Genomic DNA, 25,456 nt, shown 5'->3' with positions numbered 1-25,456 from the left:
TTAAGGCAGCAGAAATCCACTTTGGAAGTGGCTCCACTTGTCCACAGCTGTTAGCTTGTCAGTAGTCGCCAAACTGAGGTCACTCAAAGAGCTATCTACAACAGGTAAGATGTTCCTTTACACAAAACCCCAACTGCATGTTAAAAATGAAAGCACCTTTAAACTCCTGTATGTTTATAATCTGAGGAATTCACAGAGGATTTAACAAGAACAGTTGAGTGTATGAATCCAAATAAAACTAGGTTTATTTTTTGTTTTATAGAAAGCTCACAGAGTTAGGATTCTAAGGGTTTTCTTATCTAGTGTAACAGTGACTTGTACCAAACAAAAACCAAACAAACGGAAGCCTAAAATATGTTACAAATGTCATAAAACAAATGTTTGCATGAGAGGAGAGATGGCAAAAGCAACAACAAGAAAAAAAAAGACCAAAAAGTAAATCCAGAGTACAGACATGCAGCCAGTTATAAAGGAAAGTACACTTCATACATCATATATGACAGGCAGGGTGGGCAGGTAAAATACTACAGATGCACAGGTGAGATGCTGTTTGCTCTGAAAATTCAAACCACTCAACACATTTCCATTATAATGACATACTGTAGGTCTAACTAGCCATCAAACTGCAACATGCTCAGAAAATAACATTCTTTCTCTGGACATTGGAAGGAAAGTTAGAGTCAAACTGATAAAATGTTTTTTGCAATAAATTAAAGACATTTAGATTTAAAAGATTTTCTTCTGTTGGGTTTTTACATCCATTAAACGTTCCTGAAGGAAAACAAAGGAACTCCTCCTCCAGGTGCTGACACGTCACAATCAGTACTCATCAATAAATAACTCTGCTTAGAATAAATAAAAGGAGGGAAGGTGGGGGTGGTGGTGGTCCTGCATGGTTCTGAGAGAACAGGTGGAGGAGGTCCTGGGTCCTGGGTCCTGGGGCCCTTCTTCTCCGGGTCAGATCTGCTCTCAGTAAAACGTCTGAGTCTGACATCTTGTTTTGTGACATCCTGACATTTGGAAGAGTTGGCCACATCCTTACAGAGCAGCTGTCCAACCAACGAAGCCCTCCTCGAGAGTCTACAATCTTAGTGCTGGTCAGGCCGACAGTAGATCATCAGCTGTCCATACTGCAACATTCTGATGGGTCAGGAAACAAACAAGACTTTAGAAACATCATTCAAAGTTTAAACGGGTCACAGAAAGTTAGGCTTCATGTGATTGAACTGGCATTTTGATGGCTATTGGTTTATACATAATCAGTTTGAGTTTGATGGGTTTTTAAGCTTTTACCACAGAGTGTGCATCTTAGAGTGTGATGATGTCACACACCTTACATGGACTAATAGGTCCAAGGTGTTAAAAGTCATGGTGTCAAAACCCCTACATTTTTCTGTCACACCATTCTTCAGTTCAAATGCCACTGAATAAAATAGCAGAGACAAAACAGTTTTTTGTTCCGTTTTCCCCATCAACATTAATAAAGATGAATGAAGCGTCTCCACGTCTTCCCTTTGTTTTGAGTGCTGCCATGTTGCGTTTTTAGAACCAGAGGCTGTGCACTCAGAATGTGGAGCTGTACCACTGATACCAAAGTCCCACCTACACACCTTCCCAGCTCACTAACAGGCTGCCACACTGTCAATCACACAACTGTCAGAACTAATTGAAACTAAACATATTTTTAAAATGCTTATTTGAACCAAGAAGCAAATTAAGAGCTTGTTGAAGCAAGAAAAATTAACATCTGGAAAAATGGTAAAAAGTGTTTTGTTCTTATGAGTTTTTTGTCAGGCAATGTCCCATTCGCTTACACTTAAAAATAGTACCGCAGCCAGCCAATAAAGGATGCTCGCCATAGTGGCTTCAACTTCCGCCTTCCAGTCTTCTCTAGTTTTAGTATATGTCAATGGTTTTTCCCCCTTGGGTCACATCAAGCCCTCTCCTACTCGTTGCTCTGAGCTGTGATTCAGTTGTGTATGGTAACCACAGAGGAATTCACCTAAACCTTTATGCTCATTTAAATAGATGCCATCTAATGGTTGGACATTTTATCCAGCGTATAACACAGTTATTCATTAAAGAGCAACACCTGGCTTTCTTTTCAAAGTAACGATGTTTTGAACAAACGTTTGCAACAAGCTACAAGAGTTAGCAACTTCCTGCAGGCTCACTGAAGGCTAATAACCATCAGCCTGTCAGGCCCTCAACTTTACTTTACAAAAAGCAGAACAGCAGAGAAGTAATATAGGCCCAATTACTTTAGAATTATAAATAAACTATAAATAAATATAACTGTAAATAAAACAGCCTGTTGAATCTGGTGTTTTATCTGATGCTATGTTCAAATTAAATTAAAATCTAAATTTATTCTCAATAACTGGGATTCCAGTCATCAGTTTAAATATTATCAATCCATCCATTTCCTTTACCCGCTTTTCAGTTCTGGATCACGAGGGGAGCTGATGCCCATTTCCAGCAGTCACTGTGCTAGAGGGGACACCCTGGACAGGTTGCAAGTCCATCCCAGGGACACAAAGAGACAAATAACCATTCACGCTCTCACTCACACTTAGGGACAGTTTAGAGCTATAAATGAACCTAACATGCATGTTTCTGGTCTGTGGGAGGAAACCAGAGTATCCGGAGAAAACCCATTCATGCATGGGAAGAACATGTAAACTCCACACAGAAAGACAAACTTCTTGCTGTGAGGCAACAGCTCTAACCACTGCACCACCATGTACCATCTTAAATATTATAACAAATAAAAATGGAATAAACAGAGTTGATCACAAATTAGTTTAAAATCTGTCCTGGAGTTAGCTCGTCGCTGGAGCCGCAGCAATAAACATCGATCGAGCGGGTTCAACCAACAATGGTTAGTTGAGCCGAAATTCAGCAGGTGGCTTTACAAGACCGAATACGGTAAGCGTGTTTTGTACTTAGTGAAAATATTATCCTTGTTTAACAGTAAAATTATTCTATTAAATGCAGCATTAGATGCTTTGTTTTGTTGTTACATGTAGTGATCCAACATGCAGCCTGTGCCACAAAAGCACAGTACAGTACAGTATCTGTCTGTTTTTCAGTTCTCTGTTGTCATTCATTGGCCTTGATGTGAGACGTGTGTTGGTGCTTTGTTTGCACTTTTACATTTATGTTAATTTTATTTATTTGTAAATGTGACTTAAATTAGGATTCAAATTAGGTGCAAACAATTTGTATTTATTTTAATGTACTTTTGTTTAAAAAAAAGTATTTTCAAAAATGTTGGTCCACACCTTTCAGCTATAAAAGCTTCAACTCTTCTGGGGAAGCTTTCCACAGGTTTAGGAGTGTTTATGGGAATTTCTGACCATTCTTCCAGAAGCTCATCTGTGAGGTCAGACACTGATGTTGGACAGAAGGTCTGTCTCACAGTCTCTGCTCTAATTCATCCCAAAGGTGTTCTACTGGGTTCAGATTAGGACTCTACGCAGGCGAGTCAAGTTCTTCCACACCAAACTCACTCATCCATGTCTTTATGGACCTTGCTTTGTGCCCTGGTGCTCAGTCATATTGGAACAGGAAGGGGCCATCCCAAACTGTTCCCACAAAGTTGGGAGAATGAAATATTCCAAAATGTCTCTGTATGCTGAAGCATTAAGAGTTTCTTTCACTGGAGCTAATCAGCTGAGCCCAACTCCTGTAAAACAACCCCACACCATAATCCTCCCTCCACCAAACATTTAGCTAGTCTGACATAATCCAGAAAACATAAAACAAATAAAAAATTAGTCACTGTAAGGCCTCAAAAATGGATTAAAGCCCAACTTTCAACATTTTATTAGGACAACATATAGCATGAATTTTAGCGTATTGATGCACTAAATTTAGACAATATCATGCGGATAAAGAAATGATAACTTGGGCAAATCAGGCTAAGAAAGGCAGATTTTCAGTTTCTTTTTTGGGCCCAATACTGGAAATGGTCTAAGCTGAAATAGCCATGAAAACCTATGTATTTATGACTGGTGTTTGGTGGGTGAGATTTCAGGTCCATTTCTGATAAACAAAAACGTGCTGCTGGATGATCTGCTGGAGAAAGACTATTATGGTTTACAAGACTGGGACTGTGGCTTTTTGTGGAAATAAAGAGTAGTGATATTTTAAAACTGGACACTCCAGAATTTGTTTGTTTGTGTGTTTCTTAAAACAGCAACTAAGCTACGCTAAATACACTGCTATACTTGTGCAAGGCCTAAATTAGCCGGAAAGCAGCACATACGATTTAAAAGGACTGTAACATGGCCTTAAGGCAAATACTACAGAAGAAATCCTGCAGCTGAGCTAAGAACTATATGACACTATTTTTCTTTTTGTTTGTAAAATAGGTGGTTTACAGTTCCTCAAAAACACAAAGAGAAACACCACTGAGTGATTAAGTGGTCATTTGTTATGGATAACTCATTGTTTTGTTTTGTGTAAAATATTTTAGCATCAAATCAATGCTGGGCTATCGGGGCCTGTTGCTAATCAGTCAGGAGTCGATTCATTTACAAGAAGAAAGTACTGTAAATAAAATAAACCAACACTTGTTTTGCTCTTAAAAGTAAGAACATTATGTACATTTATACTTGGTGTTTGACTAATTCACTTTTTTCTTCTTTTTTTTTGTTAACCAGTGCAACTTGTGTATTTTGTGCTTCATTTGTTTAGTTGTTTGATTATAAACCGCGTACTAAAGAGGATGTCATTTGTGTTTCTGAGAAATTAATCTTCCACTTTTTAGCTACATTTAGATGTATTTATATTAAACAGGCAACAGTAAAGACTCAAGTTTCTAGTTTGCCATTATAAACAAATTATTTTAATACTTATTAGCTGTTCTAACTTTAGATACACTTTTTACTTTGTTTTAACGAGCTACATCAAAGAAGAAAAACTGATTCTTATAAAAAAAAAAAAAAAATTTTCATGTCTACACCCCCCCCCCGATAAACAACCCCAAGTCCAAAAAATGTAAATTAAATCAAATCTCATGAGCCCGTATTTTATTTACAGTGCATCACAGTAAACATATTGTTTTACTGACTCACGATCCGGAAACTTCTGATTCAGATTGACTACTTTTTGTTTTTCTCTTTCAGCATTTTTGTCTTAAGGTGATAAAAAAGTTTTTTTTTTCGATGGATTTTATAGACAGAAACTGAAAAGTGTATCTGGAAGTTGGGTTAACAAAAAAATAAAAACAAGCTAACACAAACTGCTGTGTTCACAGTAAAGTTAATGAAGGTTTATATGTTTTTAGCGCAATCAGTCCAACTGGCATGGATATTTTATCCTATTTTATTACATTCTATAAACATAAACATTAAAAAAACTTCTAAAACTATCATGTCTTGAGGTTATAAATATAAAAATGATTTATTTTCATGTTTTTATTTGTTACTGAAGGCCACTGCAGAGGGAAGAAAGAGCCACATGTGGCCCCAGAGCCACAGGTTGCAGACTTCTGACCTAAGAGCTAAAATATAGAAGCAACAGAGAAAGTCGACAGACTGCACAATGTACCAAATACATGTCCGACTCCGGAGGAGAGGCCTCATTATTATCAGTATTCACTAACGGCGCTGCTTCTTTCAAAGTGTTTAGTTTAAACAAGAACTTGATTGAATCATTTCAGACATCTAATAAAGCAGAAGCTGTCTGCATCATATAATGAACCTGAACGTGAACAAATTCTCTGGACTAATAAACGGCAGCATCTTTCAAATGAACTCATTTCCACGTTCATACCATTCAGCCCTTCTGCGTCCTGGACTTCGAGGAACGGGGCAGGTCCCCAGATCCGGACCGTTCCGTCGTCCGAGGCGCTGGCCAGCAGTCCGGGTAGGACGGGGTTCCAGCTAACGCAGTTAACAGTGCGGGTGTGACCGGTCAGCTCTGCGATAGGGAGTTCACTGCGCCGATGCCAGATGTAAACTTTGTGGTCTGAGGAGAGAAAGGACTCTGTAAATCTGATGATCATTTCCTGTTTCCTTTGGTTTCCTTTTCATCTGTAAAAGGTCGTTGTTCTTTTCAACTTGTCCCTTCATGTTGGACCTTATTGCTGTGCATGTCAACATGTCTCCTCAGCTTATGAAACAGCCTCTAATTAGAGCTTTACATAATAGTATTCACCCACCACTGAAGGCAGACTGATCATGTCTGTGTGTGCGCTCATTTGGCTGTACTTGCAGAAAGCAATCATTGCTTTAACCTTTACAGTCAATCCAATTCAACAAGGCCACCACAGCAAAACTATCTTAGCCAACATAAAAATGGCTAAAGCTAAAATCTGGTGGGTAGTAGTTGAGCACGAAGTGATCACAAGAGATCTGTGTTTAAAACTGTGCCAATAACTATTGTTTGTTAGCAAAGTAGCTCATGAAACACTGCATGGATTTTAATGAAACGTTTAGAAAGTGAACTGAATATAGATCCACAGCTGATTAACTTTTAGAGGCAACTCAATCCAGTCATCTGACCTTAGGAAACAAAACCGGCCAGAATTTAGACAATTTTACAGATGTTGAGCTAAAATTTGGTGTGGTAGTATCTGAGCACCGGTCCCAACATATACTTCGAGCACAACACATTGCGTTACATGTTTGCATGAAACCTTGACATTAACTGTTTGAGTAAACCCTGTCTGTCTGTTAGCAAAATATTTTATGAACCAATAGACAGATTTCAATAAAACTCTCAGAAAGTATTTAATGGTGTTACGTCTACAAGTGATTAACTTTTGGAGCCAACCCAGTTCAAGGTGGCCACCACAACTAATCAACCTTCGTCTATACCAAAATGGCTATACCTCAGAGAATTTTACAGATAATAACTCAAATTTGGTGTGGTGATAACTGAGAGTTACATACAGTATGTCACTTACAGATCATGGAAGATCAACTCTTTCTCATTTCTCAATATAAGATCATTTTAGTCTAAAACGGCAGGTGATATACATTCCTTTAAGGAATGATGGGCCTTTCATTAAATCTATATTTGTAGAAGCACAAACCCACCTGCATTCTGAAGACTTAAAGGAACTTTTTTTAAAAACTAAAATCAATGATGTCAATATGAAGATGCTTAAAAAACAACCAGACCAAACAAAATCCTTTGTGTTGCTCTTGCCTTCGCTGCCGCTGGCGATGAAGTCCTCATTGTGCCCTCCAAAACAGGAATGGATGGTGTAGAAGCCCTGGGTCACCCCTTGGTACTTCCTGACAAGAACCCGGTCCTGTAGGTCCCATAGGTGCACCCCCTGCAGACATCACATGTACTCAGGCACACCTCAATATAAAGCTAGCTTTCAAAGGAAAGAATAGATCTTTGGACAATAATGAGGTGCTGACCTGAGTAGCAACATTAAGAAGAGCCAAGCGTCCATTTTTGGAAACAGTGAAAGACATTATGGGATGGTCCTCCTGTATTCTGGAAAGGCACAGAACAAAAGATCATCCATAAACAACTCAGCTTCAGTTCACATTTAATATTGGTGTATTAATTAGAACATAAAGAACTATTCTGCATGTATTAACAAGACACGGGAATAAACTAACCAACAATAAGTGTGGCATGCTGCTTGATTGATACCATTTATTTTAGTTACTACAGTTTTACCAGTTTAAATTTGTGTCCTGATCTTTATTTTTAAAACAATAAAAAGTAAAATGTTGATGTAGTCTTTAATTTTACTGATGTTATTCTGACCCCCGATCAGTAGTATTTTGGTTAGTAATAGTGTCTAGTACAAAAAAAAAGCTCTTATAACAAAACTAAGTATATAAGTAAAGTGTATGGCACAATACATTCAAGGTCAAGGTCAAGACTCATGTCCACCACAAAGGATTCACTCAGAGAAAATGTCCCAACCCTGCTTATAAACACCCCATTAAAGTACCTCCTGCTGCTAAAGCTGTTCATACAAATGTGAAAAGATCAAAAAGAAAAATCTATTTTAAGGCTACACAGCAAAGCTCAGAACATCTATGGATCAACAATTTTTTACCACAACTTTTAAAAAGGTCCAACCTCTGCGGTTAGATTTAGGGTTTATGGATTGGATTTTTCCCTCTGTAAAGAGCTTTGAGTTGTCAACAAGTTGGCACAGGTGCCACGCTCGACAGAACAGTTTGATTTGGACCTAATATGATCCACATGCAGTCCAGTGAGGGGTCTGTAAATGAACTGATTTACAAGAGTTGGTACATCTAGAGCCGGCACCAGAGGGTAGAAATGATGACATCACAAGTGGATTGATAGAGTTATCAGGTAGCTGCTGGCGTGTCTGCCAATCAGGGAAAACAGTGAGTGGCTGGGCTCAGCCTTAGAGATGAGCACAACCTGAGGACATCTGTCATTCAGGGGGAGCCCAGGGTAAAGCCACTGCTCCTCTGCATTGAAAGGAGTCAGCTGAGGTGGTTCAGACATCTGATTAGGATGACACTGAGAACTTTCTCTAGAATTTCAGGTACATCCCACTAACAGGAGACTTTGGGGCAGACCCAAAACTCTTTGGAGGGATTGTGCATTTTCTCCTGGGCATGTTTCCTCCATGACCCGACCATGGAAAAGAGGCAGAGGAAGGGTGGGTGAATCGATGGGTGGATGGACTGATAGAGCTTTTCACAAGAATCCAAGATCAGAGGAGACCATCAGAGACCACAAAAAAGCCAAACTACAAGGAAAAGGGTTTAATAATGACATATTTATTTTCTAGAATATTAACAATATTGAATCATATTCAAGTTATGTGGATCTAATTTCTGGATGGTTACTTACATGTTTCTGTCTGTCAGGTCTTCAAAGTTATATCCTCGGATTCGTTGATGGGTATCAGATGCAAGGACGGTCCGGCTGTCATTCAGACACCACAGGCACTGAACCCGGACTCCTTCCCAGGAGTCCAACAAGTTCCCATCTAAATCCTGAGTTAGAAAATAAAATAAAATAGCACAAAGGAACATCATCAGCACTAGATTTTTCTGAATAAAAAAAAATGTGATCAACCTGAAATCTGGGCTCCTCCAACAGCCTTCTGACTGCTCCTGTGTCCTGATTATGATGATCCGTTAACACACAATTATTACGACTTTGTTTTTTTTATTTCCAAACGTAAGAGGTAACAGTTTTTCTCCACATCGCTTGTATGCGCTGCATACGTCAGAGGGTCAGCTCTGTCTGAGCTGGAGTTTCAAACTGTCATGGCGGAAAAGTGGAGTCTGCAGGTCCTAATGTGTCAAGATCATTGAGATCACTGTTAGTTTGCCCGCTTTAGACACATTTAAATACGTATGTAGATGACGTTAACAGCCAAATGAATAACATTTAAATCAGACAAGTTTGCACACAATACGATTCATGTGATATGAAAAGTGTGAAGAACATTCCTATTCCATTTTAAACAGTTGTATTTGTTATAGAAAAATAAAGTTTACTGATAAGATACTGCTAGGTCCTCTGAGATGTGCTCATTTGTTGTATCAGAATGGTCCTGTTGTTAATGGGATGTTTGTGACTCAGTACATCAGTACGGTTATTTTAATGCAGTGAGTTTTCCTTTCCTTCCTTCCCCTCAACGCCCTGAGGGGCTTTGAGAGAAAACACTATACTAAGTCCACTAAGTCCTATAGCCATGAGAGAGACACTGCGTGAAGGAAGACGAAAACACCTGTTCTTATGTATGAACTGTAAAAGAAGTGTAAAGATTGTAGAAATAAGAAAAATCTGAAAATATTCTGGAAAGTTTAGACAGCTCAAACATTAGACTGTGTGACATCGCCACACTAAAATCTCCCAAAATGATCCCACCTCAATTGTGATTGTGGAAAAACAGTTAAGGTTATTCAAATGTCAGTTCAGTCGTGTAAAGCCCAACTTCCTTAAACTCTGAATGATGTTTCTACTGTGAGGTTCACCAAAATCTTGTTGTTGTGTAAGGGGACATCAACCGTAAGTCGTTTTGTGAATTTCATCTACATTGTATGATGTACCGCTCAGAGCACTCTATTCCTGATTTTGTCTGGATTTTTCCAAAGCTGCAGGTGGAATAGAGACTTGAAACTTGGGATAGAAATGGAAAAACAATGAATGGGTAGTTATAAGGTGCTTCAAAAATTGTGCACCGGCAAATTGAATGAACTGCCTTTAGTAGGACCTCCATATTTAGTGAGACACTGTGTTTAAAATCATCACCGCTCAGTTGTGTTGGGGATAACTTTACAAATGCTGTCCAACACTAATGATATGCTCAATGTCAGAGTCAACTTTTTAAAATCAAACTTTAGTCTATAAACACATAAATCAGAACATCTTCTGGATTAAATATGTTATCTTCTCAGTTGCATTAAATAAAACAAAGAAAATACTCTCGTTTGACAGGTTTTTATTAGGAAAAAGTTTAACTGAAGTTAATAGTTTTATGTATTATCTCACTTTATCTGTCCTTCTTGAGAATAATTAAGGAAAAAAGGAAAGTTTAGTTTTTTTGTTCTTGTTTTTTCAGGTTGGAACAAAATGCAGATTAGTTTTAAAATAGACGGAATTATTATGTGAACTCTGTGTGTGTGTGTGTGTGTGTGTGTGTGTGTGGGTGTGTGTGGGTGGGTGTAACTTGTACTGTAACACACAGATCCTGTGTGCCTGCTGTAAAAAAAATACTCACACATTGATAGAACTGGCCTCTCTGACCTCCGGTAACAAAGCGTTTACCATCTGGATTCCAGGCCACGCTCGTCAGGCTGTCTTCGTGAGACTGACTCATCTTTGTCCGTAACTCCCCCGTCTGTCCACAGGAGAAATCTGTCACTCCAAACACCACAACATACTGAGCTCCAGCTCACACGCACAAACTGAAAATGAATCTCGCTGTTCATTTATGACAGCTAACTGAGTTTGAGAAATAAGGCGAATACGGCAAATATGCACCCACAGAGAAAGCTAAAGTAAAGCAGGAACAACACAAGAACGTTGGTAAGACAATGATGAGGCTGACAAGATTATTGTGAAAAGAGTCAAACATGCTGAAGAAGCCCACTTTATCTCACGTCATCTGGATCTCTGCTACTAAACATACCTGGTTCTCCTTTGGTGTATTTTTATTTATTTATTTTTTTTTATATTTGAAAGGTTTCTGACGAGTCACAGAACCGGACCACAGGCAGCCATATTGGTAGGTGGACTGTTTCACCTCACATGTTTTATATGAGAGTAACAGTCTAGTGTGTAGAAATAGAAATAAAGTTTCTTCTGTTAATTCTTGTTTTTTATGTCACAGTTATGACCCTCATCCAACAAATAATCACAGATATATTATTAAATAAACGTAAATAAACTTTATGTCAGTATTTTGGAGACCGATGTTTATTCCATTTTCTAAGATGAAACCAGCAAAATTCTTAATGTAACACAGTAACTGTAACTGTGAGTGCTCAGTACACATTTATGAAGTCTACTGCGTTCAAGTAGTGTCTGAAATGTAGAAACACTGCGCTGTCTCCTATCCCCTGAAGTCTACTATACAGTCACAAGTGAAACAGTCTGTGTTCTTCGGTTTGTTTATAAAAAGCGACAACTCTTTGTCTTACAGCTGGTAGTAGTTCCATTATCTTCTTGGTGGGTTTTATTGTTTTGTTTGTTTTGGTTTGAATTTAAATGGACTCCAAAAGGAGAAACAGGCGCTGACGTGCCATGTTGTACCTGAACGTTCCACAGCCACAGCTCGGAGCAGTCGTCAGGACCACAGGCTATCAAGTAAGCATCATCAGGACTCCAAGCCAGGTAGGAAACACCGTAGGCATGTCCCTCCAGAGTCTTCATCAGCTTCAGATGTTGTGTTTCCTATCGGTCCGTGCACGCACACACACATCAATAATGTATTTAATGAAACTTTCACAGGCTAGTTTCTCCTACACTGATGTCAAATGTTTGGAAAAATGAAGGACTGGTTACCATGTCAACCTGCCATACAATAACTGTAGTGTCTTTGGACCCAGTAGCCAGTTTGGTGCCATCATTGGAAAACTTGCAGAACCAGACTTCATTGCAGTGTTCTGTGAGAATCTGCTGAGTGTAGCATGGAAACTGTTTCCTGCAAACATACAAACACATGTGCATCCATGGATGAACTTACGAACGATCCAGTCATTCTGACAACAACAACAACAACAACAAAAAAGACCAAAAGAGAGCTTTCTTTCCAAATCAGCAAATCAACCAGGCTGTGTTATGTAACCAGAAGGTTTAATCTGATATTTGTTTTCATTTTGACACATACATAAGGGTTTTCTACCTTAACATACACATTAGAAATCCTTGACCAGAACATGGCCGTGAAACTTAACATGAAGATTCCTGAAGGTGCTTCATGTTGGTCATCTTCAGGACATAATCCTGTGGACCTCCAGAAGATTATACAAGTTCAACAAAGCAGGGCTTTCGTTCCTTAGCCTGGCTCGACAAAACCAAAAACTCCTCGAAAAAGTTTACAAGTAATACGATGGCGGCTCAGATGTTTTTATGCTTTAGTCTCTGAGCTCATTCACATTGAAAGGGGCGCTCAATGTGTCATTTGACACGTTTTCTGTTCAAAATAAACCAGTCCAATAAATATATATATAAAACAACCCAGGCAACATGTACAGTTGTTGCCTGGGTTCTTCACCAGTCTGAGCTTTATGAGAGGGAGACAAAGAGAAAGAACCTATATTAAATCTTAACTAGAGTCATAGACTCATTAAATAAAAATATTTAACTCACTTGGGAAGCATTAGAGGAGATTTAATCTGCGTTTTATTCAACCGTGTCTTTCTTTTTGCCTCTCTCCAATCTCACAGGTGTCTTGGTCTCTCTCACTGTTGTCCTTCTTCACGCTCACTCAGTTTGTGAGGACGACCTGCTCCTGGTAGATTTACACATGTCCCTTATTCCTTTCATCTCTTGATGATAGATTTAAGAGAACTTCTATTAAAGGGCCTTGAAAACCCTTTTTCATCCATCCTCTGACTTGTACTTTTCAATAATCTTTTCTCTGAGTTGAATTAGGACAGTCACTTTAAAGAGGGAAATATTTATGCAGTAACTTATTTTACATTACATATTTTTATTTAATTGGTATTACTTATATATATCAATTTGACATTGAAAGGGGATTTTGTTTTTAATTATTTGTAAAGAAGGCCAATTTATATTGACCACGATTAATTTATATCACCAATAAAATCATAAAACATCCAAGGGGTGAATACTTTTCATGTGTGATTATAGTAGGGTGTGTTCTCTTTTTAAATGCATTCTATGTGAATTTTATGTAGAATGTGTTTTTTGTGCAACAGACCTTTTTATCCTAAGAAATCATGCCCAAGGGAGACTAATAAAGGCACTTTGACTTTGTGAACAGCAAATATTTCAGTTTTTCTAACATTACGTTTATATACAGAAATTTTACAGAATGCCTCGAGTCAAGTCAAGGCAAATTTATATATAGCACTTTTCAGCAACAAGGCAGTTCAAAGTGCTAGAACTGAAAGGGCAGTAGGGATAGAGTGTGACAGGTCCGACAGGAGTTACAGAAAGTCATTCACATACGGGGCTTCCTTCAACTCCTCACCGTTTCTAGTTATGCCAGATCTATCTATATATCAGGATGAGACTGTAAAGCAATGGACAAAAGCTTTGTTATAATGATAAATAAAAGAGGACTTAATGGACATCCACACCTTGTAGATTGATGTAAGCAAAAACATTCAGTTTGTTTTATGTGTTCTGACAGCTGCTTAAAGAGCTGCATATAATAATCTTACCCATGAGATAATTTTTCCCCCAAATCCAAATTTTCTCAAAATAGAAAACAGATAATCCAACTCCACTCTGTCAAATGCTTTTTCAGCATCCAGTGCAATTAAAGCCTCAGGTAGAGTAGTTGTGGGGAGGTTGTAAACCACATTAAATACTTTGGGGAGATTGAAAAAAATGAGTGCCTTTGTGGATAAACTCAGTTTGATCTGGGGCTATAACTGAGGGTAAAAACGCTTTGAAGCACCTGGCTAGTAACCTTGACACCTGTTTGAAGTCAACATTTAACAAACTGATAGGAAAATACAAACTACATGATAATGGGTCTTTACCCTTTTTTAAAAGCAATGAGATAAAAATCTAGTAAGAGGTTTGGAGGAGCATGCCTGTATTAAAAGAGTCAGTAAACATATCGAATGGAAAAGGGGCCAGCTGCTTCCTAAAGGTTTTGTAGAATTCCCATGGGAAGCCATCTGACTTTAACTTTTGGTACCAAGACTCAACATTTATCTGAATATGGCTCTGAAGACGTAGAAGTACTGATAACATTTCAAACACATACCCGTGGCAGGCGACGGAGAGACTTTAATTAAAATATGTTATAATCACATTTCGGCAAAGCTCCCGTGAAACATGTTCCATGTGGGCTCATTGGAAGCCTGGATTAAAATAAGTTTTGTGAGTTCAGCTACATTGGGAGCAATAAACAGCTTCAACTAAAATACTGCATGTTATTTTGTAGTAAACCAGGTAAAAATGCACTCATAACTGTTAGATACAATAAGAAAATCCAAATAACAAATGAAACAAATAAAGTTGGGTTTTGGAGCACGACAGGGTTCACTTCCTCTGGCAATTGTTTGACAAAGTACCCAATGACTAGAACATTCCATAGCTGCAGCCCTGTAGATCACATTCTGGACAAACCTTCATCTCAGTTAAAAAAACTGAAATTTATAAATCAAAACCCAACAGAAGTTTGCTGGGTCTGGACTCATCCGTGGTGTGGTACAGTGTGACAGGGTTCTTACCGGCTGCAGGTGTGGTCCAGCAGCAGAGACACCGAGTCCAGTCCACTGTCCAGCTTGGTGTTGTGGTACAGGCAGCGCTCTCTCTGCAGCTCCACGGCCTGCTTCAGAAGAGTCTGCAGGCGGTGAGGAGGAAGCATCACCGATGGAGGCAGGTATGCTGCAAACACGCACAAGAGCTTACTGCGAGAAAATAAAACGTCTGAGATCAACCACAGGCTGTAGGATGGACCGTATTTATTACTCAGAAACACTGACTTCACGTCCATTCTTTTCACTTTCAACCCCTCCTAACTGTACATTAAAAGACAGAGTTACAGGTGTTACAGTTATATTTGCAATGTGACTAAAAAAAATTTAGTCATTGGAAAAATAAAGTCACTCTTCTTCAGTTCTAGGGTTTCATGTATCAGGACATAACAATAATGATGTGGTCCTTACCAGGTTCTAAAATGATTTAAATCCAACCTCAAGTGAACAAAAACACCCAACAGATTCCACCGAGTCATTATTTATTAAACAAACACAACATAGAAAAGCTGTGTGTGAAAACCTAAGTCCACCATTAAAGAGGTCCAGAATCAGTGAGGTGCTGCTGATCAAATGTCAGACCCTCCAGGATTTCACGATGTTGCGATCGCAACTATTAACGCAAAATCAAGCAAACCCCGCAAAATTGCAACTTTTTACAACTTTGCCAAAAAACACTGCAACTTTCCTGCAACTTTAACCCAAAATTTATTGTTTCTAAAGTGATTTGCCACCGTTTCTGCGGTCTAGTGTCTTCTTTGTGGGTTTGTGTAGTGTGGAATACAAAATAACCCCAATTAACTCATGAAGAAGACATGTGACGTCACTTCCTGTTAACGTCAGAATGCCGGGAGCGTGCAGGAGTAGCGACCGAAGCCAAAATGTGCGCTAATGCTTCACATTTGCCCACAAAGATTTCAGCAAAGGACCGCGCAAACCAGTTTCCTACCCAGCTGGAGGAGAGTGGGGGGAAGCTGTTTTGCACGTCCTGCAGTGTAATCATCGCACATAAACGCATCGACAAACACTTTGTGTCTGCAAAACATGTGAGGAGAGCTGCAGACGAGGGACAATCCAGAAATGGTCATGAATGTCAGATTAGAAGCTGTCAAAGTTCTCAAACAAAGCACCTTTTAATAATGTCAATGTTTGTTGGTAATTATCTTACAAAACTAGTAACTATTTTTGGTTTATATATTAAAAGTTATGGTTTTTTATTGATTTTAGTAAAAAAAAAAAAATTGCAGCTTTTAGGAAAATGCCTTGCGAAATCAGGCATTTTAGCCCGCAACAATCACAAAAAATGCCCGTGAAATCCTGGAGGGACTGAAATGTATTGATTAACTGATCATCACCTCTATAAAAGCAGGAGTTTTGTCAGTTTGCTGCTCTGGAGCATACAGGTGTGTGTTAACACAATGACAAAGGGGAAGGACATCAGCAATGACCTCAGAGAAGCAACTGTTGCTGCCCATCAATCTGGAAAAGGTTTAAGGGTCATTTCCAAATAATATGAAATCTATCATTCCAAATGTTTTCCACTTGTGAGTAAAGGTTATTCACAAGTGGGAAAACATTTAAGACAGCTGATAATCCTCTCAGGAGAGAATGCCACAGGAAATTCTCCCCAAGGCCAGACCGTGCAATGCTCCAAGAGAAGACAAAAACCCAAGTTCTCCATCTCAGCTCAAAAGACCTCAGTCAGCAGATTAAAGGTGGTGGAGGGCAGATGGTAAGGTTGGGCGTTACATAAAATTTTTTCAACCGATATTCGTCAGTCCAACAAATGACAATGGGCGATATATTCGAGCAGGTGATGTCTGGACTTTTTTGTCATCTCAAATAGCATAAAAATATCTGTGCATACCGGCAACAAGCACACCTTCAGAACGTGTCTTTAGCATCGCTACTAATGCCGTTAACAACCTGCACACCCTGCTGAAACCTGATATGGTAAACATGCTTGTTTTCTTGTCAAAGACTTTAAAAGCTCTTTCTGGAAGGAATAGTTTCCATTTATCTTCTTGTTCTGATTCTGAGACATTGTAGTTTTATTAAATATTCAGTCATTTATTTATTTTGTATGCACCAAATCGCTCAGTAGAAGACTAAACACCGCGGCAAAGATTTTTTCTTATGTCACGCACGTTCTCTGCTGGAGGAACTCGTTTTTTTTGTTTAATTTTATATTTGTCGTTTCACACTTAGCAGAGTTTGTAAGACAGAAACACTGGAACTGTAAGTACAGTTATATTGGTTTAAAAAAAAGCCAGTGTCTGCTTCCCTTATCTCCCTTGTGGTTATTGTTTAAATAAATGTTTAAAACCACTGTCGAATGGTTCAGCCTATTGTCGATGGTTGATAAATTTGTCCAATCGCCCAACCTTAGCTGGTGATTTGGGCTCTTTACAGCTACTGAGTTGACCATGAACTCCTCTGTAGACCAAAGGATTCTGGAGTCAAATGTGAGGGCTTCTGTCTGACAGCTGAAGGTTGGACCAAACTGGGTTGTGATGCAACAGGACAATGATCCCGAACACAGCAGCTGATCTACAAAAGAACGGCTCAAAAAGAATTAAAGTGCTGCAGTGGTCCAGTCAAAGTCCAGACATCAACCTGATTGAAAAGCTGTGGTGGGACCTTCAGAGAGCTGCAAACATCAAACACCTGAAGCCAAGTTGGGGAGAAGAATGGGACAAAATTCTTCTACAACCATGTGAGAGACTGATAAAGCCAGACAGAAAACCACTCCTGAGTTATTGGTGTTAAAGGAGGTTCTACAACAGGGGTGGGCAATCCTGGTCCTTGAGGGCCATTACCCTGCATTTTTACTTGTTCCTCTGCTCCAACGCACCTGATTCAGTGGTTAAATGACCTCTTCATGTTCCGGAGAAGCCTGTTAATCACACATTGATTCAGATCAGGTGTGTTGGAGCAGAGAAACAAGGAAAACGTACTGGATGATGGCCCTCCAGGACCAGGATTGCCCACCCCTGTTCTACAAGCTGCTGGGTCAGGGGCTGGATGCAGTTTTTCCATTTCAGCTTCATTTTAGTTTGATAAATAATAACATGGTGAAATCTGTTGTGTGTTTTTGTAGACTTGAGGTTAGATTTCAGTCATTTCAGAACCTGGTAAAGATCAGATAATTTCTATTATGTCCTGATATGCAAAACTCTAGAATTGAAAGACGATAGGTTTTCTTTTCGCCGTGACTGTGGTTAATGATGATAAATGTGACTATTTAGTAAAGACTCTTTGTAATATTGTGTACTTAGACTGAGCGAATCCTATCTATGTGTAATCTACACAGAAACCAAATATTATCAGAAAGCACACAGCTGGAAGGTTTGGAAGTAACACTAGGCGGTGAGGGGGTTGATGATTTGGGCCTCAAAGCAAGGTAGTAACAGAGCTAAAACAGTCGATGTGTGAAAAGGTGAGCTGACTTTGCAGAAAGGATGACATATGGTCTGTGAGACAACCCAGTCCTAGTATTAAACAACAAACAGGTTTATTACCAAGGGAAGATTAAGTTGTTTTTGGTTTAAAACATTAGTTAACCACAAAGAGAATCGTTGAACTGAGGTAAGGAAAACGATACGAGGTAGACATCTGTCACACATTTAATGCATTCCCGTCCCAAATCAACGCAGCGGAAATCTGCTCCACTCCTCTTTTGGTTCTGCCACGCTCGCTTCATTTCTGTAAGCTCACGTCTCTGCAGGACGTGGCCGACTCCATCTGTGGTTTCTGAACGACCAGAGGCAGCATAAAAACGGACTGCTCTTTGCTGCCAAAGGACTGTTTTGTGAAGGAGCCAAGTGCGGTTACTAAAGTACAGACGTAGGATGTGAAGCCATGTTTGTATGAATATGTAAAGTTAAATAGATTTGGAGGCACTCACTCTGCAGTTTGTCCAGCAGCTTTGTTCTGGACGCTGAGCCTTTTCCTTCCCACTCAGCTTTGGCTTTCAGGTCGTCTGCATGGCTGCACATCAGGTACCTTCACAGCACAGGACATGTTCACCTGATGTCACAAACACTCACACGGCTGGACAGAGAGCTCAAAGACAGGCACTAATAAAAGCTCTTTAAATTAGGAAAACAAGTGACACTTTGTAACCTTAAACATTCATACTCCTAACTCTCTTTGTAAACGCCAACTTAGTTCCTATTGATACTCCGGAGTGATACTCAGCTTCCTTGTGTTGGTGAACTGACCCACTCAGAATGTGGATACGCTCTGTGTTATACTTGAGAGGCGTGAGCTCGGCTCTGAGGACCTGCAGAGCCTCCAGGACCTTCCCATCCTCCAGATACTCCAGATACTTCTGCTGCAGCAGCAGGAACTTCATCCGCTGTCAGAGAGAGAGCAGATCATCAAAACATCTACTGCTTGTGTGACATAAAATATTAATATTATTGCACCTAATCGGAAAGAATCTGAAAATGTGGGTTTCTAAAAATGACTGATAACATGACATTCGACGATATGCGTCAAGTTGTATAAATTATTATTTATGGAAACTAAATTATAGACATTCGCTATGCAGTGAGGTGCAAAATCTTCATCCCTCCTAGTATTCTTTCTGTTTTGTTGCCTTACAATGTGGAATCAAATGGATTTTAAATTTGATTGTAAGTAATAATTCTACAAAAAAAAAGACTTTAGATTAATGTAGTTAAATGAGGAAAAAAAAAAAACTTGCTTTAAAAAAAAAGTCTAAAAAAAATCTAAACCTGAAAAATGGGGCATGTATATCTGTTCAGCCCCCAAAACTCAACATTTTGTGTCACCATCTTCTGCAGCAGGTCGAGCTCATTGATCTTGGTCCATCTAACCTGGAGTTCTTGTCCAACCTTCATGACCAAACGGCTTCAGCTCCTGGACTGAGGTCTAGGCTTTGACTGGACACACTGCTGAAGCATCTCTCCAGGGGTTCTAGGGTCATCTCCGCCCCTCTCTGGAAAAAGATTTCCCATAGATGTGGTGTTGTCCTTGATGGTCTAAAAGTTCTTCTTCCATATCTTTAGGAAAGAAATTCCAAACAGTCCAGCCTTGCTTTCTCTCGTCAAAGAATTTTCCTTCCTCTATTTTATGACGTCCAGCTCTGAGCAGCTTCTAGTGGTCCTGTGGACAGATCCTCACACCTCTGCAGAAGAGCTGCAGCTCCATCAGGGTTATCTTTGGCCTCCTGGATGTTTCTCTTATTAATGTCCTTCTGTCCTTGGTGGACAACCCTCTCTTAGCAGGTACTGGGTGGCAGTGGCTCAGGAAGAAAGGGTTTGTCCTGTAACTTCAAACCCCTGCTTCGTCTGTCCCAGCCGTTGTGTCCTTGGGCAAAACGCTTCACCTGCCTTGACTAGTGGTGGTCAGAGGGCTCGGTGGTGCCGGTGTGATGGCAGCCTCATTTCTGCGCCAGGGCCCCATACACTGATAGCTTACCACCATCAGTAAGAATGGGTGAATGATTGTAGTGTGAGGCGCTTTGGAGTCCTTGGACTAGATAAAGCGATATACAAGTACAAGTCATTTACTGTTCCATTTCCTAATAATGGATTTATTGGATCTCTGTGGGATGTTTGATCTGTTCTCTGACCTGTACGGAGAGTTCCTTGGTTTTCATACAGTCTATTGTTTGATGGTAATCCTTACTACTTAGGCTCCGTTCACAATGCTTAATGCTCAATTCCGATTTTTTGCTCAGATCTAAGTTTTGCTTGGTTGTTCACATTATAATTGAAATGCAACTGCCATCAGACTCCAATATGAACAGTCTACGGCCCTGTAGTGACCCGCATGTGCAGAGGAAGACGTGGCATCACAAACAGCACGCTGTGTTTCCTGAAGTGAATATGGATGCTACACGTCGGCATGTGTGTATCGATTCTGAAGTTGTTGTGCAATCAGAGCCGACTAAATTATAAACTGCCATGCCCGTTTCGTCGAATGTTTACATTTGATCTTGCTGCTCCCTGCCCGCTCCGGCGCAGAATTGAAATAGTAGAACAAGAGAGACAAACTGAAAGCAGAAACAAACTCAAGCATCGATCCCATCATTCTACTGATACGATCCGACACCAATGTTGACATCATAAGTTGGTGTAAATTCTCATTCATCCAGGAAATGGCAAATAAAAAAAAAATTGAAAAAAGCAAATGGATTTCTATTCTGCAGCTCAAGAGGTTTTGCTTCCCATTCAGGGAGTTTTATCACTTCAAAACTGGAGAGTGTGAAGATCCAAGCTTTAAACTGAACAACATTTGTATCAATAATATCAGTATTTTGATCCACAAACTTCTACTTTCAGAAAGTAAAGTCAGATCAAATGTAACATCAGATATGTTTCCGATTTAGTACCACATCTATCTATATATATATATATATATATATATATATATATTAATTTAAAAAAGTGAAACTGAATAGTGCCTATATATATATATATATATATATATATATATATATATATATAGGCACTATTCAGTTTCACTTTTTTTTTTAATTAGTTAAACAAAACTTTTTTCCCTCATATAACATTAACTTCATTAATCTGAAGTGTTTTGGTTAAAGCTTTTAGTCAAATTAAAAATCCAATTAAATTTTAGGTTATAAGGCAACATAATAGAAATACTCCCAAGAGGGATGAATACTTTTATTTATCAGCCAAAATCTGTGTCAGCATGTCAGAGCTGCACAAAAACCAGAAACTGATCTTGGCCCCTAAAACCTGAATCAGTGCATCTCTATTTATTAAAACGTCAGTCAAATAAATATGAAATGTGTCCATGACTGAGTAATGATAACATTTTACACAATTTGTGGATTTAGAGTCTGAATTATGGGATTCTGTATTCCAGGCGCTCTGCTGTCAGCTCAGATGATTTACTGAACTTTTAACTTACCACTACAGCGCTGGGAGAATGCATCAGTGCCTTTAACTCATTCAGATCACTCTCAGCCTGCAGGAAGGAAGGAAAGACTTACAATTGTTTAATTAAAAAGAGAAAGAAAAAATATTTTTACACCTATGTGATATAAAACATGACACAGGTGACTGTTTTAATCCTCCTAAAAGCTGAATCATGCGTTTCCCAGTGAATCTGAGCCCACCTTGTCCCAATCTCCTTCGATGACATGGTTCCGAAACTTGGTGGCAGAGGGGTGTTCCGGTCTGCAGCCGGACTCCTGCATCAGGAGGTCCACTGTCTGACTGAAAGGAGGAAAAATAAATAAATCAGTCTCCTTCTGATCACGGGATCTGGAGAGTCTCAGCACTCAGAATCCTTGCTGGAAACTGGAAAATAGAGACTTTTTTCACACAAACTTCAGGTTAAATCACATTATAATAAGAACTTTCTAACAACAAGCTCTAAGGTTTGTTCTTATGCAAGTATACACTTTGTTCAGAAATAATTGGGTTATTTTGCAGCATGATATAACTGTTTGTTTATTTTTGCTCATTAACCCTTTTAGCACCATAATAATAATAATAGTCTTTCTTGTCTATTTTTGTCAATAATTGTCAAAAATTGCCCTTTTTGTGTAACTAGACATGCGCTGCAGTGTCACCGCTGATCTACACTCTGTATCCTATAATATAATAAAGTAAAAACAAACCTTTATACCATTCTGTAAATATATATTTGAAAAAAATAAAACAAATTTCCATACATTTTCAGACCTTTTGCAACAGCAACTGATACAAATTTAGCTCCCTCCCATTTGACTTGATCTCTGCTGAGATGTTTCCCCACCCTGAGTGGAGTCCACCTGGGGTAAATGAAACAGGTTGGACATGATTTGACCTCCCAGCTGACGAGCCATGAGGTGAAAGGAGCCGCCAACATCCAGTAAGCCAAAAATACTGCTCAGACTGGATTTCTTTGTTTGCTTGTTTCTTTAAGTAAAATTTAGACTTTTGAGAACTTTGTTCCAAAATTTGCTTTTTCCAGATTTTGTTTGTATGTTTTTATTAAAGAAAGAAGAATCCCATAAATTAAATAACTTGAAACTGAATAAAAGGGAAAGTAAATACTGAAATTCAGATGATAAGAATCTGTCGTTGCTTTTGAATTTTGGTTCATCAGCATTTTTATAAAAAGGCAAACTAATAAATGTGGCCTTGACAAAAAGGGATGGGAAATCACTGCAGCCAGGTGCTTTCTGTATCTCTCTCTCTGAGACTCCTGCACCTGTCCACAGGTATTTTGTCCCTCTCTTCCTGAACAAACTGCTCCATCTGACTCAGGTTTGAAGGGTTCCTTCTCCAGACTTCATGTTTCAGCTCCTTCCACAGATGCTCAACAGGATCAGGGCTCAGAAGGACACTTCAGAATGGTCCAATGTTTGGTTCTGAGTCAGTCTTGGTGTTTTAGCTGTTTGTTTTGATTGAGACCAAACCTTCTGACACTGAGCAGCACATTTCAGTCCAGAATGCCTTGATGGTCTTACGATCTCATTGTACCCTGAACCGATTTAAGACACCCTGTGACAGATGCAGCAAAGCAACCACAGAACAGAACCGAGCCTCCCCCATGTTCCACTTCAGGTACAGGGTTCTTTTTTATTTTTGACTCCGTGAACATAGAGCTGATGGCACTTGTAGCCAAAAGGCTCCAGTTTTGTCTCATTCTCATTCAAAGGACATTCGTTGTGGCTTGTAAATACACATTTTGGCAAATTCCAGTCATGTTTTTGATGATTTGGTGTCCTCCGCCACCATCTTCCATTAGGTCCTCTTTGGCTCAAACAGTGACTGATGGTGCGATCTGACACTGATGACCCTTGACCTTGGAGTTCACCTCTAATCTCTTAGGAAGTTGCTCTGGGCTCTTTGGTTACCATTTATATGTATTATCTGTCTCTTCATTTTGTCATCTATGTTCCTCTTGTGTCCACATCCTTAGAGGTTGTCTCCAGTCCTGTGGACCTTAACCTTCTAGTCTCAGGAACATCAAGCTGCTTGGAGATGGTCTTATAGTCTTTACCTTTAACATGCTGCTCAGTCATTGAGTCTCTGAGCTCCTGAGACAACTGTCCTTATCTTTCTGTGCTCCATGTTCAGTGTTACACACCATTATTTGATTAATTCTGGTGAACCAAAATTCAAAACCAATGACTGACTGTCATTACGTGATTTGTAATATTATTATTCCCCCCAAGTTATCTCAGTAACCCTTGTTGTGTTTACAAGAAGACAGACACATTTTCCGCTGCTGCATAGCTTAGATTTCTACTTGTTCAACACTGAGACCCAGATCCGTCTGAAAACAGCCTCCTCGGACACTTACTTCAGACCCAGATCGTGTAAATGTTGACCTATCAGCCGGATCACGTCCTCCTCAGACTCAGACAGCCGGTTCTTCTTCTTCCTGCCTGAGGTTCCGTCCTCCGTGCTGTTGTTGTCGGACGCAGAGTCGGAGTGACATAATACTCCGTTGTTGTTGTTGTTGCTGACGGTGTTTCCATTGCTGGTGAGAAGTCCATTAGAGTGAGGGATCCCGGAGGAGGACGTCTCACCGTTCTGACTACCGGTTCGGAGGGACAGCTCGGACTCTCGGTCCTGTCCCGAGCCATTAGCCTGCATGCTAACTGCTTAAAGCCGAGACGACGATAATAAGAGACTGTCAGGCGCACCGGGACACCGGGGACACGACTCAACCGCCGACAGGCCCACTGACCCAGATGCAGCCCCCGAAATGCCCCGTTCCCCCAGCGGCTGGTTCCGGACTGACAACCCGGGGATGAGCCTGGAGGACACAGAACCGGAAGCCGGAGTTATTCCCACAGTTTCATCGTGTAAATCTGGCAGCTTGTTCGCCTGTCAGGAGCAGAAGCCTCGGTCAAGTTGTTGTGCTGCGCTTGTTATTGTCGCTCCCAGACAGATGCAGTTCTGGCCAAACGCAGTGACGTAACCGGAAGTGTTCCTACGTCTTGTTTGGGGGCGGTGATTACGACAGGGGGCGCTGTAGTCATTATAACTCAGAGGTACACGCACGTATGTATTACACATTTAGAAGTGTAAGTACCTAGTATGTAAGTCATGGTTGACCTAATGACTGCAAGGAGCCCAAACCATAAGACCTCCACCACTGTGCTGACAGATGGTATGAGGTGTTTGTGCTGATATGCTGTTTGGTTTTCTCCCAACATGGAGCCGTGCATTATGGGTAAAAATCTCTACTTTGGTCTATGTGCCCAAGGGGCATTGTTCCAGAAGTCATGTGGTTCAAATGCACAACACATGCATGAATAAGACACCCAGATACTCCAACTCCTCCGCCTAAGGCAGAGACTCATCCCTGGCCCAGAGGGAGCGTTCCACCTTTTTAAAGTTGAGAACCATCACAGCCTTGGACAGAGGAGCTTACTCTCATCCCAGCTGATTCACACTTGGCTGTGAACTACCCCAGTGAACGCTGAAGGTCGTGGCCTGAAGACGCCAAAAGAACCACATCATTTGCAAAAAAGCAGAGACGACACCCTCCTCTCCATGACTGCTCCTCGAGATCCAGCTCCTGCTCTGGGACCCACAGCAGGACGAAAGCCACGCCGCTCCTCCTGAAGCCAG

The 25,456-nt window shown here is 40.0% G+C and overlaps 1 protein-coding gene across 1 annotated transcript; it reads right to left on the bottom strand.

Moving 5' to 3' along the window:
* Positions 1 to 214: 214 nt before the first annotated feature.
* LOC108247745 (WD repeat-containing protein 26-like) lies at positions 215 to 24,805 on the bottom strand. The gene is made up of 14 exons (XM_017436103.3): positions 24,177 to 24,805; positions 21,997 to 22,096; positions 21,789 to 21,845; positions 19,103 to 19,239; positions 18,787 to 18,884; positions 14,853 to 15,009; positions 11,980 to 12,118; positions 11,728 to 11,868; positions 10,694 to 10,813; positions 8,812 to 8,957; positions 7,383 to 7,461; positions 7,162 to 7,291; positions 5,782 to 5,976; positions 215 to 1,140 (listed from the first exon to the last, which is right to left on the bottom strand). The coding sequence occupies exons 1-14, from the start codon at positions 24,470 to 24,472 to the stop codon at positions 1,118 to 1,120; spliced, it is 1,818 nt and encodes a 605-aa protein (XP_017291592.1). The 5' UTR covers positions 24,473 to 24,805; the 3' UTR covers positions 215 to 1,117.
* Between the last annotated feature and the right edge of the window lie 651 nt (positions 24,806 to 25,456).

This window comes from Kryptolebias marmoratus, linkage group LG16 (assembly GCF_001649575.2).
Source record: "Kryptolebias marmoratus isolate JLee-2015 linkage group LG16, ASM164957v2, whole genome shotgun sequence".
Classification (NCBI taxonomy): Eukaryota; Metazoa; Chordata; class Actinopteri; order Cyprinodontiformes; family Rivulidae; genus Kryptolebias; species Kryptolebias marmoratus.
This window is presented reverse-complemented; position numbering and strand designations above follow the sequence as displayed.